At 35.2% G+C, this 20,061-nt stretch overlaps 1 protein-coding gene across 1 annotated transcript in view; it reads left to right on the top strand.

Moving 5' to 3' along the window:
* LOC102806536 (uncharacterized) overlaps window positions 1-19,549 on the top strand; it is a 34,884-nt gene extending 15,335 nt beyond the window's left edge. Inside the window, exons 11-16 of the mRNA XM_085491063.1 lie at window positions 254-418; window positions 1,641-1,760; window positions 5,591-5,692; window positions 8,956-14,174; window positions 17,660-17,733; window positions 18,868-19,549. Of these exons, the coding sequence (XP_085347189.1) occupies window positions 254-418; window positions 1,641-1,760; window positions 5,591-5,692; window positions 8,956-14,174; window positions 17,660-17,733; window positions 18,868-18,911 (5,724 nt within the window). The 3' untranslated portion in view covers window positions 18,912-19,549. The remainder of the gene's footprint in view (window positions 1-253; window positions 419-1,640; window positions 1,761-5,590; window positions 5,693-8,955; window positions 14,175-17,659; window positions 17,734-18,867) is intronic.
* Window positions 19,550-20,061: the final 512 nt, after the last annotated feature.

Below are 20,061 nucleotides of genomic sequence, written 5' to 3'. Positions count from 1 at the left end.
ACATCACCCATGATTATTAAAATGGCAGACTAACAACTTTATCAGGGCGTTATGTGTTATAGGCCTTGACTGATTGTTTTCAACATGAGTAAATGCATGTTCTGGTTCACATGTGCACTTACAAGCATGTCATGATTTGTTTGATTTTAAGTTTCTTGAAAACTGCCACACTATCTTCAGGATCTACTGACTGTCACTGAATGTGTTTTGTATTTGAACATTACTTTCATAAAGATATGTTTGAGTTTTTTAGGAAGCTAGAAAAGTAAGCGTACCACCCGGTTTTCTTCAATGGATCAAAGAAATCTCTCCGAACATATTGGATGATGTTCCGTTGAAAGTCAGATCATCAGGAGATAGGATCACTAACTACATATTGAAGGAAGCATCAACTGAGTTTATAGATAGCTTGATTGAAGTGAGTATTTGTTTTCATGGGTATTTATATATATCCAACCTCTTGCATCCTGGTCGCATGTAATGTACTACTGTGAAATACTTTATTTTAGCTGGAATTAATTCTCGCTGAAAAGACTTTTTGGGTGTTTTGTATGGAATTTATTTTCACCGATTCCTGATGATTTCAGTCTAAATTATAGGAACAAATATATATTAACTGGATTTTATTTTCACTCAATTATTTCGTCAGTGAAAATAGCGAAAATAAAATAACTAACAGTATTTTGATGTTTGGCATAATGGTCTAGGAGATTCTGCAATGGTCTGGGTGATAGGAGATTTGACTTCCGTGATCAGCTGCCGATTCAGCAATGTTCAGAGATGGTGGGTTTGACTTCCATGGTCAGCTGGCTCTTAAGTTACGATTTTCAGTGTTAATCAGGGATTTTTTTTAAACAAGGGAACAGGGGTGCAGTGCCCTCATGCCATGGCCATGCGTCCCCTTACCCTGGGAAGCAGATCCTCTGGCAACCATAAAACTCTGATTGACCAGGGATCACATGTGGCCACAGTCTTCAACTGTGACCTGTCTGATAATAATTTTGGCCCCAAGGATGCCATAGAATGCTCCATTTTAACTTAGAATTATCAAAAACTCCACACCCTGGTAGGGAGAACCCTATCTCCCCACTTGGTGGGGGACGGTGAATTGCATTGCTCCCTCTTGCAGTTTTTTTTCCAGAAAAAACCCTGCTCATAAAAAAAGTAGTCAGGACAATAAGCTTATAGCCTAACAAGCTGGCCTCTATAAATAAAATTCAATAAATAAGAACTTAACCTTTTCAACCAATAGACTTTTTTGTCCAAATTGTTATGCACTTTCTACTTATATTCTTCAATATTTCTGGAAATGAACCATAATTTTGCAGCCAATAGACAAAATTTGAGACAATTTTCAGTTTATGAAAAATTGGCTATTTTTTGTCCTAATCTCCTGAAGAAAAGTGCAGACTATAAACGGAACTATTTTGTAATGAAAAGAAGGAACTGGTGGTGAAAAGGTTAAATGATATCACAGGTTGTCTGTCATCACCTTTTCTTGTAACCCTTGAATACCTCTGAAATTTGTATGTGGTTCTCCTCATTCAAATTTTGTTATTTGATGACAATATGATATTTCATACTGATTTTTGGTCATACTTGCTTTGAATAATCTGATAGTATATTATGTGTTGTGACAGTGTGTAGAATATCCAGGAGAAATAAATTTGGAGGATGAAGAAAATGAATTCACAGTAGATGGAAAACCTTTATTCTTTGTGGATAAATCAGCTGATGAAACCATGGAAACAAAATTGAAGGCAAGTTGAAAGTTTATTCCAAATTGTAATAACTTTGTGCTGCAATAAATAAAAATTGACATGTTCTCATTGGTAATTATAATCCCCAAAAACCCAGTCCTTGTGGACGGTTGAGAATTGACTTGTATTTTAATTCCCCCAAAAGTATTTCTGGCTTTGTGTATCATTGATGCAGTGCTGGCTATAGCACGAAATGCTGCGGTATCAGTCATATATAATGTTACTGTGTAAAGTCTGTGTTTTCTATTGTTGTATTTTCTGCGTTATTTTGGTCAGATTAATGAATGAGTGATACAAGAAAGATAAGTGATTTTCAGAATATTTGAGATGTTATGTTTGGCTCGTGGACTCAGTTATTGTGATTGGTAAAGACAATTAAGTGATCACCATCCTTGCTTCCTTAGATGAACAACAACTCATAAAAGATAAAATTCTTTTTTCAGAAAAATACAAATATAGAAAACACAGACCTGACATTGTGAGCACCAAAATCAATCATAAGAGTTACCGACCGTGCTGTTACCAGCTGTGGGTTGACCAGGTATTCAACAGATTTGGGATTTTTACCCAATCATCTAGTGCTGTCGCGATAGCTATCAAATGTAAATAAATAAGTTTATAAATAATAGCGACTTCTGGATGATGATGGCCCAATGTTGCCAAGATTTTTGATGCCATGAACGTGTATTCACTTCTTCACTGGACTTCTTTATTACCAAGACTGGCTTCACTTGGATGGAGTTATCAATTTCGTTGTCTTAATAATGATTCTAACTCTTCACTTGATCTGAGGAAATCAAACACTTCTGATCTATTGTTCAGGAATTACATTTTACATGTTTCTCTGTTATGAAACATTAAAGTTGAACGTGACTCAATGTGTGATTCGTCATACGTACGCTAGAGCATCAATGGATACCATGACATAGTAGCAACAGACATGTGCAATGACTCAATGTGCGATTTGTCATACGTACGCTAGAGCATCAATGGATACCATGACATAGTAGCAACAGACATGTGCAAATACATCATTCCTATGAATCATTGTCTCTCATAATGGAGTGCATCTGTGGCATGAAAAATACATATATGGGTGAAGACAATGCCGTTCGAATCGACTGGATTTGTAGCTGTTCGTCACTTAGAATATAGTAAAATCTCCAAAATTATATTCTTCATTCATGGCTGACAACAAATTAAACTTTATAGGCATTTGAATGGCCTTTGTGTCAATCATTTACATCATAGGAGGACATTTGAGGGCGTAACAGTTATTTCTGAGAAGATAAAAACACAGAACTGGAACAAGATAAGACTGGCTCATCCGCAAAATTATCACCATAGTTAGTGTTGTCAAGATGCTGTGCATGCAAAGTATCTAATTATTAACTGCCTCCTGATTACAAACCACTCCTCCCAGTTGACTAACAATGTTAAAGCGTGGTAGTCGTCGCAAAGATGGCGACTTTGACTGGCAGATCAACGAGTATGAAATGAGACGTTTCCAAGTTTTAATTAAGCAATTTTCTTGTAATTGGAAAGTATCTAATGAGTCGTCGACGGTAATCAGTGCAAATCGTGCCCAGGTCAAACCTCATACTTGTGATTTCCATTTGAAGAGCGCATTGGATTGTGGGAAAATCAATGTTTATCAACACAAATATCGACTACCGCGCCTTAATAACTCAAAAGCTGCAAAAATCCTGATTACAAACAGCATCTGTAGTTTTAATCCTGCAAGTCAGCATCATTGTGAATCAAGAACAAGATGTCAAATGTTGTCAAACAAGTGCTAAAAACCTCCATTAATTAGTTGACACTTTTATCGTATTGCTAATTTACCTTATCAAAATAAAATAGAGATCGTGTCTTTAGCATGAGGCATATGTTGGTCTTGAAAAGAGTGACTTAGGGAGTTAAAGAAGTTCAAATTCTCCACATATAAAGATGGCACCCTAGGTGAGAGAGAAGATTGCCAAAATGGCTCACTGGAGTGGAAGGACACCTTTGGCATGTTATATCAAAAAGATGATTCTCAAATTGAATTTAATGTTTAAACTGTATTAGATCATGAATGAATACTTAATGCTTTTATGAGAATTCCGTATGTACAATCCATCCACCCTGTGGTTTTTGATAAGCAGTTAGTATAATTTAAACGATAGTCAAAATAAAGTAATGTTATTTGTATTTGTTGCCAGGTTTATGGCATAACTTCTTAACTAAATAAAAAGATATTTTTGTAATCTGTCTTTCCCTGTGGCTGCTTTGTTTGCTTATCCCGAGACTGAGATGTGCACTAAAGCTGATGAATAACTACCTGAGGCCAAGGACATCTACTTAAAATGTAATCAATAATTACCTGCAGGCCTAGGATGTGCACTGTATCTGATTAATAACAACTGTAAAATGACTAATTTTCACTGGGTTTAAATTTCACTGATTTACCATTTCAGGCATATTCAATGAGTTTTAAATTCACGATTTTATTATTTAGATAATGTGTTCTATGGTAAGTTTTACATATTCACTGGGTTTTAATTTAGCGCATTTTCCAGTCAGCGAAATAAGCAAATAAGTGAATAATTAACCCTTTTACAGTACCCAGTGGCCCAGGACATGAACATAAAATCTGAGGTTCAAGGTGGACACTATAACAAGATCATGATGAGGTCCAGGGATTGAACTCAATGCAAGCAGTAACTACCTTGTGCACAGGAAATGCACTTAAAATCTGATCAATAACAACTTGAGTCTCCAGAATCTGTTTACCAAATTTGATCAATAACTACTCAAGATCTAACTAAATCTGATCAATTAACTACTTAAGACCTAGGATGTGCTCTAAATACTAGTGAAGTCATGAACATGAATTGCACAACTTTTGCAATCAACTAATTTCAAGTCTCGTATTTTTTGTAACTGGGTAGGTCTTTCTGACCATGATTAAACTAGGCTTCCTTTGTGTGCACAATTGTCAGATCATCCGTTGAGTCATAGGAAGTGCACATTCACCGCACACTGTCTTTTGAGATTCCATGGTGCTTACAGTGGTAAGGCGCACTGTAATTACTCCCCGTTCAGACGAAGTCCGAAAACAGGGACTTATAATTCAGTCTCCGTCCGTCCGGAGTCATCCCTTGGGCCGATTCCGTTCATTCTTTGCATGTGCCTAGTACTTTATGTGGGACATATGCACATGCAGTGGTTTAGCGATTCAATTCAAAATGGCTGACTGGCAGCCATCTTGTTTTTTGAAAATGTTGTATTTTGGACATGCTTTGTCAGTTTTCATTCAAACTTGGTACATAGATTATACATGTCCATGACGATTTATTTCGCAATTGGATCAAAGATGGTCAACTGGCAAGCATCTTGTTTTTTTTATGCGGTATCGTGGACGTGCTCTGTCAGTTTTCATTCAAATTTGGCACATACATGTACTTTATACATGTTAGGATGCATGTCCATGACAATTTGTTTCAAAATCTGGTCAAGGATGGCCGATTGACAGCCATCTGACTTTTTGGACTTACTACTATATTTCCACAATTTATGTACCATTTTTATTTTTGGCCATATTACTACTACACGGAACACGTGTTTTGATGTAAATAAACAATCTTTTGTATACGCCACTTGGAACTCAAGTATCAAGGACACGTTCGCGACAACCCATCCACTTAAATATGACTACCACAAAGAGAACTTTAAAAAATTTAACGGGGACTGTGTCATTTTCAATGACTTGTTGCCTGTAATTTTGATTTATCTTTGACAAAGAAGCACTTCAGATTTTAATTAAAACTATATACATTTATATTCAGATTGACTTCAGTTCATTAACATCGGATAATGATGATGACATACATAGTAAAATTGATGAATTAATATCTAATATATCATCAGACGATGACGACGACATTGAGGTATGTGTATTTATTTTTTTTAATACTCTATATATACTGTAAAACATACTGTTACTGTGGGTACAACTATTGGATATTTAAGCTTCCATTAAAAATGGGGCTAATCTGCACTGGCTCGGAAGGTTGTAAATGATTAGCTAGTTTGAATTTGCATAACAATACTGACAATGAACGTGCATTCAACGCCACAAGCTTTTTGTTTTTTTAGCCAATCAGAATTCATCTTCCGAGCCAGTGCAGATCAGCCGTAAAAATGCTCTCAAGAGACTAAATACAGTATTATGTATACAAATTACTTTATTTTTTTAAGTGCCCCCCCCCCCCCAATATTTTGCTTCATTTTTTTTAGCACATTAGCACATTTTTTTTTCCAATTTTTTGTTCTCATGAAGTATGTGCCACATAGGGGGCTAAGTGGAGTAGTTTTATTTTATGTTTTGTGGATCCAATTCAACATTCACTGTTAAATGTATATACATGTATATATTATTGTGGTATTGAATGATTTTAACACCCATCCCCCTCCAATTAAAGCGGCACCATTTTTCAGTTTCACCTTCAGTCAAGAAGCAAAAGCTTTTTTCAGTGGGCCTTAGGTATTATTTGAGCTTTAATGTAATTGGTATGAATATGTTATAGATCATTTAATTTTCGCGATGATGAATTTGACAACATTGAGAATGAAATTTCACCAGTTACTGACTTAGAACATCATGTACCTTTTGAAATCCACCTTGAAATGAAATGGGGGAAAAAACAGCATCTGAAGGTGATGTGGTAACAATCCTATTGACATTTTTACTGCTACTATAATTGTCATGAAATTATACCAATTTATTTTCAACACAAGGTGTGTCATGTGTATTTGTTATTGCGTTAGAAGCTTGGGAAACAAAATTTGTTCATAACCTTTTCACCACCAGTTCCCTCTTTTCATTACAAATTCACAAAATTGTCACGTTTATAGACTTAACTTTTCTTCAGAAGATTGTGACAAAAATTTCCAAATGTTTCGAGTAGTCTTTGCAGTTAGTGTCTGTCTGTCTGTCTGTGTGTGTGTGTGTTTCTGTTCCACTGATATCTCAAGAACCATACATTGATTTTTGATGAAACTTGGATTTGATTAAGTTTTGGTAAAAATCCATGCATATTAATTACCTAAGTTGCATGATAATTAGCTGATTTTAGCTGTTCCATGATTGTTCCACTGATATATAAAGAAGTACTAATTGGATTTTAATGCAACTTCCTTGAGTATTCATTATCACATTTCAATAAGCCTAGGACTATTCAGAGACCCAATAAGTTTTTGTTAATATTTATGCTTATTAATCACCTAATTAAAATAATTAACACTGATATTTCAATTACTGATCATCACATTTGAATAAAATTTGGTACATAAATGCTCTAGAACAATAGACAGGCCCGATTAATTTTGGGTTGAAATTTGTTCATATTAATTCTCTAATAATAATTCATAGTATTTGACTCCCGTGTGCGAAGCACAAAAAGGGAGTCTTTGCAGTTAGTGTGTGTGTGTGTGTGTGTGTGTGTGTGTGTGTGTGTGTCCGCCTGTTCCACTGATATCTCAAGAACCATACATCAGTTTTTGATGAAACTTGGTGCATAGATGCTCTGGGCCAATGCGCAGATTTGATTAGGTTTTGGTAAAAATCCATGCATATTAATTACCTAATTTGCATGATAATTAGCTGATTTTTATCTGTTCCTTGACTGTTCCACTGATATCTAAAGAACCACTAATTGGATTTTGATGAAACTTGGCACACAGTTGCTCCAAACTAATGTGCAGATTTGATTAGTTTTGGGTAAAAATCTGTTCAATATTAATTACCTAATTTGCATAATGATTAATCAATTTTCGGCTTTTCCACTGATATCTCGGGTACTAATCATCACATTTCAATAAAACTTGGTACATAGATGTCATAGGACACTGCACAAACCTCAGTTTTTAGGGTAATATCAGTACATATTAATTACCTAATTTGCATAATTAATTTTCAGCTTTTGATATTTCAAGTAGTAATCATCACATTTCAATGACACTTGGTACATAGATGTCATAGGACACTGCACAGACCTGGTAGTTTTTAGAGTAATATGAGTACATATTAATTACCTAATTTGCATAATTAATTAAATTTCAGCTTTTGATATTTCAAGTAGTAATCATCACATTTCAATGACACTTGGTACATAGATGTCATAGAACACTGCACATACCTGATAGTTTTTAGGGTAATATGAGTACATATTAATTACCTAATTTGCATAATTAATTAATTTTCAGCTTTTGATATATCAAGTAGTAATCATCATATTTCAATGAGACTTGCTACATAGATCTTCTAGGATTATGTAGAGACCTGATTAGTTTTAATTGGATATTAATTACCTAATTTGCATAATGTTCCACTGATATATAAAGAACCACAAATTGGATTGTAATGAAGCTTTTAAAGAGAACTATGCAGAAACCCAATTAGTTTTTGGTAAATATTTATGCTTATTAATCACCTAATTAATATAATTAATTAACACTGATATCTCAATTACTGATCATCACATTTGAATAAAATTTGGTGCATAAATGCTCTAGGACAATAGACAGGCCTGATTAATTTTGGGTTAAAATTTGTTCGTATTAATTCTGTAATTAGCATAATAATTCATAATTTTTGTGTTCTGTTCTGTTCATATTAGTTACCTGATTTACATAATTAGTTTTCTGCTTTTCCATTAATATCTCATGTACAAGTAATTTTTAATTAATTTTTAATGTGTCTTCAATACTCTCAGCACACGGGAGTTCTTTCTAAGCTTTCTTTGATTTTTGTTCTAATCACATTTCAATGAAACTTGATACATAGATATAACATTACGCAGGCCTTATTAGTTTTACACTCAAATCTGTTCATATCAGTTACCTGATTTACATAATTAGTTTTCAGCTATTCCATCAATATCTCAAGTACAAGTAATTTTAAATTAATTTTTAATGTGTCTTCAATACTTCTCAGCACACGGGAGTTCTTTCTAAGCTTTCTTTGATGTCTGTTGGCTTCAAAATTTCCACAAATATTGAAAAATAAAAGAAAAAGTGCAGAAAGATTTGGGTGAGAACGTCTGGTGGTGAAAAGGTTAAATAGCATCAAATAAATTTAAAGCCATTAATTTCTTCTCACCATTCAGTGTGGTTATTTACGAAGTTAAATATTATTTAAAATTTCATACAGGATGCTGTTGAAGTATCAAAGACAGATCAGAAGAAACCTGAAAAAAAAATGAAGAAATCCTCCTCAAAGTCAAAGAAAAAAGCCAAGGTTGTTCAGATGCTAAATAGTGAAACAAACTTGTCTGTAGATAGTGATATGAAAGACGAAGAAGAGTCGAATATAAAAAAGTTGAAAAGAAAAAAGAAAACTGCAAGAATGGTGTGCAGTACGTCCAGAACAGAAGAAAGGAGTTCAACTGAGAAAACAACGAAAAAGAAGAAGAAAGTCATTATTGCAGATAGAGATGATACAAAAATTGGAGCTGAATTACTGGAATCTGGCAGTGGAATTAAGAAAGGTAATAAAAAAATCAAAGCTAAGGAGGGAAAAGGAAAGACTACAACTCTAAAAGAAAAGAAAAAGAAATCAGCCAGATTAGATGAAAAAGGAAGTCAAGATCAAGGTGATGCCCAGATAGTGATGAAACCAGCCCCGAAACAGATCTCTATCATGGATGAGAAGGAAGTTGATAAAAAAAGGAAAAAGAAACTAAAGAGTAAATCAAAAATAATCGCAGAAAACACTGCTGATGTAGAGGAAGAAGAAATTAAATATGATGATGCTGAAACTCTGGAGCCCAATGAAGCAAGAGTTGTGGAGAAGTCACTTATAAATGGTCATCAAGAAAGCGATGAAGATAAAAAATTACGAAACTCAAACAAAATCAATGAGAAATGTGAGGAAATATTAGAGCCGGATGGCATGAACATGGATAAAAGTAGTGAGAAGGATGATGATAATGAGAAAAATGAAGAAATGGCGACAATTGATGTTGAACAGATAAATGGAGATAAAAATAAAGAAATTGTAACTGAAGAGGAAAAAGAAGGGAGTGCTGTTGATGTTGGAATACCAACCGAAACAATTATTGTCATTAACACAGAAACTAAAATTGTTGACATTCCACTTAAAGATAATCAAATTATGGAAGTAGAAGAGACTGCAGTAAATCATGATAGTGACAATGAAAAAAAGAATATCCTCAATTTACATTTTACAGATGATTTTGTTCCCAATTCACACGATTCAAGTTCAGCTTCAGATACTGTTAAATTTGTTTCAAAGCCAAAAAAAAAGTCACTGTTAAGTCATCAGCCAAAAATAAATCAAGATGGATTGTCAGAAAGTTGTGATGGCAGCAAACCAACACTTACTCCGATGAAAAAAAAAACAAAGTCAAAGGAGGTTAGGTCAGTGTCTAAGAAAAAACTAAAGCAATCCCATGATGACATACAAGAGTCGTTAAAATCCAAAGAAGTTGCCAGAAAAGTTGACAGTAAAAAGAAAAATGCCCAGTGTGAGGATGATGGAGTAGATGAGGATGATGGTGGTGCAGATGAGGTTGTCTTCAAATCTGCAGCATCTTCCGATGATGTAGAGCAGATGGTGGAAATAGGAATCAGGCATTTAAGAGAAATAACTCCTAAGAAAAGCTCGGACAGTGATGGTGGACAATCAAAGAATACAGTCAAAGACAATAGTTTATTTGATAAAGACTCACTTGGTGAAAGCTTGAGCAATGAAGCAAATGCTTTGCCCACTAACAAACGCACACCTGAAGCAATAAAATCGCCTGATTCTATGAATGTCGACAAGTCTCAGGTGACAGGTGTAGTGACTGATGAAGAGGTAGTGATTTTTCAAAGTGATGAGGAAACCACAAAAACAAATAGAGGCTTAGAGAAATCTCCAATGATCCATGTAGATAACAAAAGTGAGGAGCAACTGTTGTCAATATCTGGAGAAAGAAAAGAAGATGAACCAACTTCTGGAGACCTTTGTGGCAGCACGATTGAAACAAATAATGTACTGTCTGAGGATAAAAATCACAAAGCCTCATCTATAACAAGCACCACTAAGACACTAGAAAAAGAACCTGAAAAAAATAGTATACCCTTCCACAAAAGGATTATAGATGTTGTATTTTCAAGTGATGAGAGAAAATCTGATGATGATATTGTTGATGAAATTGTTGATGAAAGATCACGTGTCAGAACGAAGAGAAAAAGTGGAAAGAAAACTCCCAAGAAAGCCTTTCCTGATGAGGCTACTTCAAAAGCTGAGAAGAAATCAATAACCTCGGAGATAGTAGATCTTGCATCGTCAAGTGACATTGATATTAAATCTGATGTTGCTAATGAAGTGTCAGTTGTAAGTATTCCAAGAAAAGGTGCAAAAAAGACTTCCAAGAAAGTTTCTGTAGGTGGGGTTACTTCAAGAGGTGATAAGATATTAATAACCCAAGAGATGAAAGATGTTGCATCTTCAAGTGATGAAGATGTTACCGTCAGTGTTAAAATAAAAGGTGAAACGAAGACTGCCGAGAAGGCCTCTGGAGGTGGAGTTACTCAAAGAGCTGAGAATAAATTGATAACCTCCAAGAGGGTGGATGTCGCATCTTCGAGTGACAATGAGAGTGACACTGATGAAGATGTAGCTGATGAAAGGTCTGCTGTTATCACAAAAGAGGGTGAAAAGAAGACCTCCAAGAAGGTCTCTGTAGGTCAAGTTACTCCAAGAGCTGAGAAGAAATTAATAACCTCAGAGACTGCAGATGTTGCATCTTCTAGTGATGAAGATATAATTTTCAGTATTAAAAGAAATGGTGGAACGAAGAAGGCCTCTGGAGGTGGGGTTACTCAAAGAGCTGAGAATAAATTGATAACCTCCAAGAGGGTGGATGTCGCATCTTCGAGTGACAATGAGAGTGAAACTGATGAAGATGTAGCTGATGAAAGGTCTGCTGTTATCACAAAAGAGGGTGAAAAGAAGACCTCCAAGAAGGTCTCTGTAGGTCAAGTTACTCCAAGAGCTGAGAAGAAATTAATAACCTCAGAGACTGCAGATGTTGCATCTTCAAGTGATGAAGATATAATTTTCAGTATTAAAAGAAATGGTGGAACGAAGAAGGCCTCTGGAGGTGGGGTTCCGTCAAAAGCAGAGACAAAATTAATAACCTCAGAGACTGTAGATATTGCATCTTCAAGTGGCGATAATAGTGAATCTGATGAAGATAGTGTCGGTATTACAAGAAAAAGTGCAAAGAAGGCTCACAAAAAGGCCTCTGGAGTTACTTCAAAAGTCGATAAATTAATATCACCAGAAACTACAGTTGTATCTTCGAGTGACGATAATGGTGAATCTGATGAAGATGTTAGTGTTACCACAAGAAAGGGTGAAAAGAAGACTTCTAAGAAGGCCTCTGAGACTAAATTAATAACCTCAGAGATGGTGGAAGTTGCATCTTCGAGTGATAGTGATAATGAATCTGATGAAGATGTAGCTGATGAATGGCCAGCTGTCAGTATTACAAGAAAAGTTGAAAAGAAGACTCCTAAGAAGACCACTGTAGGTGGGGTTACTCAAAATTCTGCAAAGAAGTTAATAACCTCAGAGATGGTGGAAGTTGCATCTTCAAGTGACAGTGAGAGTGAATCTGATGAAGATGTAGCTGATGAAAGTTTAGCTGTTGGTATTACAGGAGCAGTTGAAAAGAAAACGTCCAAGAAGGCCTCTGTAGGTGGGATTACTTCAAGCGCTGAGACAAAATTAATAACCTCAGAGATGGCAGATGTTGAAGCTTCAAATGACAGTGAGAGTGAAACTGATGAAGATATAGCTGGTGAAAGGTCAGCTGTTGGTATTAAAACGAAGAATGAAAAGAAGACTCCCAAAAAGACCGCTGTAGTTACTCCAAATTCTGCAAAGAAGTCAATAACCTCAGAGATGGCTGATGTTGCATCAGCAAGTGACAATGAGAGTGAAACTGATGATGATATAGCTGATGAAAGGTCAGCTGTTGGTATTAAAAGTAAGGGTGAAAAAATAACTCCCAAGAAAACGACTATAGTTACTCCAAATTCTGCAAAGAAATCAATAACCTCAGAGACAGCATATGTTGCATCAGAAAGTGACAGTGAGAGTGAATCTGATGAAGATATGAATGATGAAGACACAGCTGTCAGTATTACAAGAAAAGTTGAAAAGAAGACTCCTAAGAAGAGCACTGTAGGCGGGGTTACTCAAAATTCTGCAAAGAAGTTAATAACCTCAAAGATTTTGGAAGTTGCATCTTCCAGTGACAGTGAGAATGAATCTGATGAAGACATAGCTGATGAAGAGCCAGCTGCCAGTATTACAACAGAAGTTGAAAAGAAGACTCCCAAAAAGGTCTCTGTAGGTGTAGTTACTCCAAGAGCTGAGAACACATTAATAACCTCGGAAACAGCAGATGTTGCATCTTTGAGTGAATCTGATGAAGATATTGTCGCTATTATAAAAAAAGGTGCAAAGAAGTCTCACAAGAAGGTCTCTGTAGGTGGAGTTACTCCAAGAGCTGACAAGAAAGTAGCATCTTCAAAGAGTGTAAAAATTGCATCTTTAAATGAAGATGAGAGTGAATCTGATGAAGGTTCAGGTGACTGTATTAAACCAAATGATGAACAAAAGTTTTCGAAGCCTGCCTCTGTAGATCTGGTTACTCCAAAAGCAGAGAAGAAAAGCACGTCTTCAAAGAGGGTAAAAGTGGCTTCTTCAAGTGACAATGATAGTGAATCTAATGAAGATATTGCTGATGAAGAGTTTGCTCTCGGTGTTCTAAGAAAAGGTGAGAAAAAGGCCTCTGTATGTGGGGTTTCTCCAATAGCTGAGAAGAAAGCTACAGAGAGTGCAGAAGTTGCATCTTCAAGCGACAATGAGAGTGGAACAAAAGATATGAGAAAGAAATTTGGAAAGACTCCTACAGGTGGTGTCGCTCTAAAGGGTCAGAGGAAACATTTAGCTCCAGACACTATAGATTATATATCTTCAGGTGCTGAACATAATGAGAGTGAATGTGATGTAGCAATTGCTGATGTCCAGAAAAGTAAAAGCCCCAATTCACCAGCCAAGATTCACACTCAAAAGGCCCAGAAGAGGGTTGGTGGTGATTCTGAAGAAGTACATAGTGATGTTCATTCCACGTCCTCAGTAGTTCGCCGTAGTACTAGAAGGAAAGCTTTTGATACTGGTTCCAGTGCATCAGAGACGAGTGATCTCATACCTGGTACTCCTACCTGCTCCAAGAAAAGTAGAAAATCATTTCCTGTGGTTACATTATCTGAGACACCAATAAAAAGCTGGAAATCCAGGAAATCCATTGCCACACTCGTAACTGGAAGTGAAGAGGTTGAAAACCAAAGGTGGGTTATAAGACTTATTGTTGGATTTATAATAAATTAACTGACATTTTATATTATAGAATATTGCATTTTACGATCTATACAAATTTGATGACTTGTAAAAGTCAAAATGAATGGGAAAAAATCACCATCAGCAGGCACTGTGTTATACTTATTCTGCTCCAGTTACCATGTCGACACAAAACTATAAATACTGAACGGCACAATTTATGGTTTGGTCATTTCACAGTACAGACACAAACTTTTTTAGCTCCGCTGTCGACTTTGTCGAGCGGAGCTTATCATATGAGTGATTGTCCGTCGTCCGTGTCAATGTTTTACTTTTTCGACTTCTTCTTGAAAACTACAAGCCTGAATGCTTTGATACTTGGTGTATATGTACCTTGGGTAGACCTCTCTCAGATTTGTTCATTTCATGATGATATCTTCAATTCTCTAATTTTGGTGAATATTTTTGTAATTTTTGGTAAAAAGTGATATTTTCGACTTCTTGTTAAAAACCGCAAGTCCAATTGCTTTGATATTACTTATATAGGTACTACATGTGTATCTCTCTCAGATTTGTTCATTTTGTAATGATATCTTAAATATTCTAATTTTAGTAAATATTGTTGTCATTTTTGGTAAAAAGTGATATTTTCGACTTCTTGTTAAAAACGACAAGTTCAATTGCTTTGATATTACATATATAGGTACTACATGTTGACCTCTCTCAGATTTGTTCATTTCATGATGATATCTTCAATTCTCTAATTTTGATGAATATTTTTGTCATTTTTGGTAAAAAGTGATATTTTCGACTTCTTGTTAAAAACCACAATAATTTCTGGTTAAAAATTATATTTTTGAATTCTTGCTGAAAACAGCAAGTCCCATTGCATTGATACTATGCATATTGTTCATTTTCTAATGATATCTTCTGTTCTTTAATTGAAATGTGCATTGCTAACAGCGGAGCTATCTCAGCCGAGAGGCTGCTTGTTTAAATTGCCCAATGTAATATACATGTACTTTGGTACTCTACACTTCATTTAATTTATGATTTAGACACTAGCTAGGACTGCCAAGTGTTTATTATTTTGTCAACTGCCCATGTATGTAAATGTGTTGAAATGGGCGTAGTGCGAGTGGTTAGTGCTGGTAACACTAATCCGAAAAACTACTAGATCTAGTGCTAAAATGGCATTGTTATCGCATTGTCAACGACGTCGAATAATAGGAGGGGCATCAACAACCACATTATATGCAAACTACAAACAGTATAAAACATTGGCAATATGCGCGAGATGTCCATAATAATACTTTCTTTATATAATACCGAATTCTGCCGTAAATTCGCCCATCCGAAAAATCGCCCTGGGGATTTCACGGCTGGTGGGCGCTTATTTGGGGTTCAAAATTTCAAAAAATAATTATCAAATATTTTGGGGGGACATTTTCATTGTATCCAACTACACAGACTTTCTACGCCGTCAGTTGGGCCACCCAAGACGAAAGAAACTATTGCAGAATTAACCATAATTAATAATTCTTGCTGAATTAAAAAGTAGACCGCCTGCAATTTCATACAGTGTCGCCCAGTGTCATTTTTCAAATATTTTATTGGTAACGAAAGTATATATATTTTAAACGACGCTTCTAATAAAAACGAACACAACTGCATTGCGTAGCAGCAAGCGATCACAGATGCTCAATCCGGACATGCTGCGTTTCACAATTGTTGATTATTATTCAGTAGTGATTGCTTGTTATGAAATTCAAATAAAATTCAAATGATTCAGATCGCATATAAACGCTCGATGCGGTAGGGTATCCGCCATGTTTCTCTTGCACGAGTTGAGCTAATAGGTCAAATCGCTAATTAACCAAATGTTAAATATGTTAATGTTAATGAGATTTGCCGATGTTGTAGTACGCTCTTTTGGCTTGGATGTTGATGGGAAAATGGCATGATTTTTTTTTAAATAAAAAAAATAGTTATCAAAAGATGAACTGAGCATTAGAAGAATAATTTAACATTGTTTACCGTGATAACACCTCTTTGTCCAAATGAAGCTTACCCATTCACGCAAGTCACAATAAACGCACTCTTGAATAAAAACTTGAATAGACTGATTTAGGTGTCAGGAACGATTGAAATGTCCGATAAATTACGACAAAATATTTAAAAAAGTTAATTTAAAAACTGCCGAAAAATCGCCCTTCGATTTCTTGGTCCCATTTTTTTTTAACGCGACCATACACTGGGTTTGTTTAGCTGTGAAGGGTTAAAATACGCATTTCACAACTGGAAATTCAACAGATGAACTTGTTACTTCACAGATTTCACATGTTTTAATTATTAGCAACTGTAACAAGAACAAGATTTCGAGAGTCTACAGCAAAAAATCCTAAGGACTCCTAACAAATATTATTGCAGAGAAAGTGTCTGGACATATATATAATATGGTCACGTTAAAAAATCCAAAAATCGGTGAGGTTACATCATAATATTATATGAAATAACATTCTTTTGTATGTTACATTGCCATAATTTGCGAAACTTTTCTAATATTTTTCAAAAATCAATTCTATAAAACACAATGTTACAGCAATTTCAGGCACTGATTTGACGCTGAAGTAGTGCTAGTTCCTCCATGATACAATGTAACAGGATTGCGTGAATATGTATATGCCCATTCACAGGTCGCAGTACATACAAAATCCACCAAGCTTTACAGGGACCCAGAACTTAGACTAGGAGTATACAATTTTTTTTATTTAGTTCACACATGGCATCATAATTTCATTTTCGAAGATCTATTATTAAGTGTGGCGCCAACCAGAAATAAAACGGCACATCAGCGATTTTAAAAAAAATCAACGCTGAATTCCACCATTTACATAAAGTTTACATTCGCCAAAGTTGAAAACACAAACTTCCCCACAATACCATTTCATACAGTATATCTATTCACAATTTGTAAAAACGGCGAAGTTCGACCTCCAGTTCCGCGGCTGATCGCGTTGTTTCAAAGGTCTATTACGACAAACGTGGACAATGACATTCTTAATTTTCCCACTGTAGCACATTTCCAATGAGAATTACGGGATGTCTTGACGTCGTTAACGCGATATCAATGCCACTCGCACTATGTACATTGTAGCACTAGATCTAGTGCCATTTTAGCACTAGATCTAGTAGTTTTTCGGATTAGTGCTACTAGCACTAACCACTCGCACTATGTCCATTTCGACACATTTACATACCTCAACTGCCTGTGTCTTGTAAGTTAGGTTGGTTCTATGAACTCTTTTGTTGGCTCCAGTGTTTGTTCAAGATTTGCAACAAATATAAGCTAGGAAGCATTTTATCCCACCCATGTTCCTCAAACTAAGGAAAAGAATATACAATTATGCTTGGCAGTTATCGATCACAATTCCATGGTAGTACAGATACTGTGGGGATGTCTGTCTGTCTGACGATTCATAATGTTCATTTTCAGGTCAAGATCTACTCCACGTTCCACACATAAGAGACCTTCAGATAATGAATCTTCCCAAGAACAGCCAGCAAAAAGTGAGTATTACTCCTTGATTTCACTTTTCTTCGATTGCTACAATATGACATAATTATTAACACCCAAATTGAATAATGTCTCAGATGGCCATTCATTAAATAAGTATAGTTGGCTCCCATTAAAACAAATCTATTTAATGTGGTTTCATTTGATGGTGGGTGATGAGCCCATTCTTTGTGAGTGTATAGTGTTCCAGTCACGGTAAGTGCCCACCAACAGCAAGTGGGGCTAGACCAGTGTTCCCTTGGCACTAAGAAATACTGTTTTTATCCCCAAATCCACTTTGAATTCGGTACATTTGAATACAAAATGAAGGAATTAACTTGAAAGGAATATTAAGAAACCTTGGTACCTAACTTAAAGAAGAAGAAAAAATCATGAAAAACAAGCTTTATAATAGAACATACCAGATAGGTCCAGTGAGTGACACAAGTTTAGTGTGATAGTGAATCCATTTATAGTATTGTCAGTGTATAACTGTTGTGAACCCACATGTTTAAATTAACATAGGCATTGTGAGTATTCAAATGAACCATCCTCTTGTGGCTTAAGGTAGAAGTGTACTCATAATTTTTGAGAAAATTGGTCGTAAATCGCATGATAATGTTGATCGGTTTATTATGTAAAATCATGATGTTGTTGTCCCATTAAACCATGAAATAACATTCTTTTGTATGTTACATTGCCATATTTTGCGAAACTTTCCTAATATTTTTCAAAAATCAATTCTATAAAACACAATGTTAAAGTAAAAATTGCATTTTTACTACTTTTTAAAACCCAGATTTTTTAAATAATTCAGGACAACAAAAAGTGGCCCACCATTAACAATATACAATTTTGTTCAGCCTATGTCACCAGCCTCCAGATATGGCATTATATCTCTGTCATAGGAGTCAGTAGTAAAAACGTTATAATATTGAATAAATTGCCACTATTCATTAAAATACAATCATCATATTCACAAAAATTAGTCTGGTGAGCCCCAAAATGTTTAATTTGATATCTTTATTGCAAAATCAATAAATTCTGGGTGCTTTTATGAGCAGACTTCTACCTTAAATGGTCTCGTCTAGATAGTTTATAGTTACATGAATGAAATCTAAAGTTGTTCCTTTTTTATATTTTCAAAGGATATTCTACTAGGCTGACAAAGAAGATGAGGACAGATGTATAAATGTCAACTAGAAGTCTTTGGTATATAAACAAGAATCATGTTCTCTGCCGATTAAGCAGTTTGATGTTAAATTAATGTGTTGACTGTTAAATTGTAGAAAAATTATAGTATGTGTTATCTAAAGGCATTGTACAAGTTAGTCATTGCCATGTGTACAGCAGGTGCAAATTTGCATTCTGGATCCTATGTTCTAATTGCTTCCTGTTTGGTTACACTTGAGATTTTGACAATTATTCTGTAACAATCTGTCTTTTCAATTTTAGTTGCGGCATGAAAAGTTATTTACAAAATATGTTTGTCGTATTTGAAAGTCAAATGTACCATACCTTACTATGAATCAGTGTTGATCACAAATCATGTTAACTCTATTCCTGGAAATGTGTTGATCTAGCGCCCTCTACAGTTGCCATATTGTACATGTATAACAGATAATGAAAATCAATGAATAACTAATTTTTTCAGGGTTACGACATAGCATATTCTAATAATATTCTCTTCTGGATATAAATGATTACTCTGCCATGCATTTCTACCCAGTCTTACAGTGCAATGTGTTTTGATTACATTTTGTTATATAAATATATACTTATTCTTGTGTTTAATATATAAGTTATGTTAATAAATCTGTTATAATTGCAGTTGATTTGCTTTTTTAGCCCCCAATCGAACAAAGTCCAAGAACAGGGACTTATAGATTGACCTCTGTTTGCATCAAAATGATTTTTTTAACACATTTGTTTTAAACCTGGTACAAGCATTCAGTCCCTCCACACTGGGCAGTTGATGAACATCCTTTTATTTTCCGGATCAAGTTCGAAATCACTGACTGGTGGCCATTTTGTTTTTAAGAATACAGTTCCTAGGCTAATTCAAACTTCACATTAGGTCGTGTCTAAAATACAAGTCTTGAACAGATCGTTCGTAACATGTACCTGACCTTTTAAATTTGGTCAAGGCCAGTCGCAGGTATTATAATGAATATTTGTTGACATGTGTAGTGTGTCAGTTTCAATGGTACGTAGGTACAATGCTTTCATCTGAGTTAAATTCTGTGCATGTTAATAACCTAATTTGCTTTTCTATCAATACCTGGAGTACTGATCATGTTTTAAGATCTTTGCATAATAGTAGATTCCTGCCTTTTCTACTG

Source organism: Saccoglossus kowalevskii, chromosome 16 (assembly GCF_978046115.1).
Source record: "Saccoglossus kowalevskii chromosome 16, keSacKowa6.1, whole genome shotgun sequence".
Taxonomy (NCBI): Eukaryota; Metazoa; Hemichordata; class Enteropneusta; family Harrimaniidae; genus Saccoglossus; species Saccoglossus kowalevskii.
Note: the sequence above shows the minus strand (reverse complement) of the source record. Positions and strands in the feature narration are given on the sequence as shown.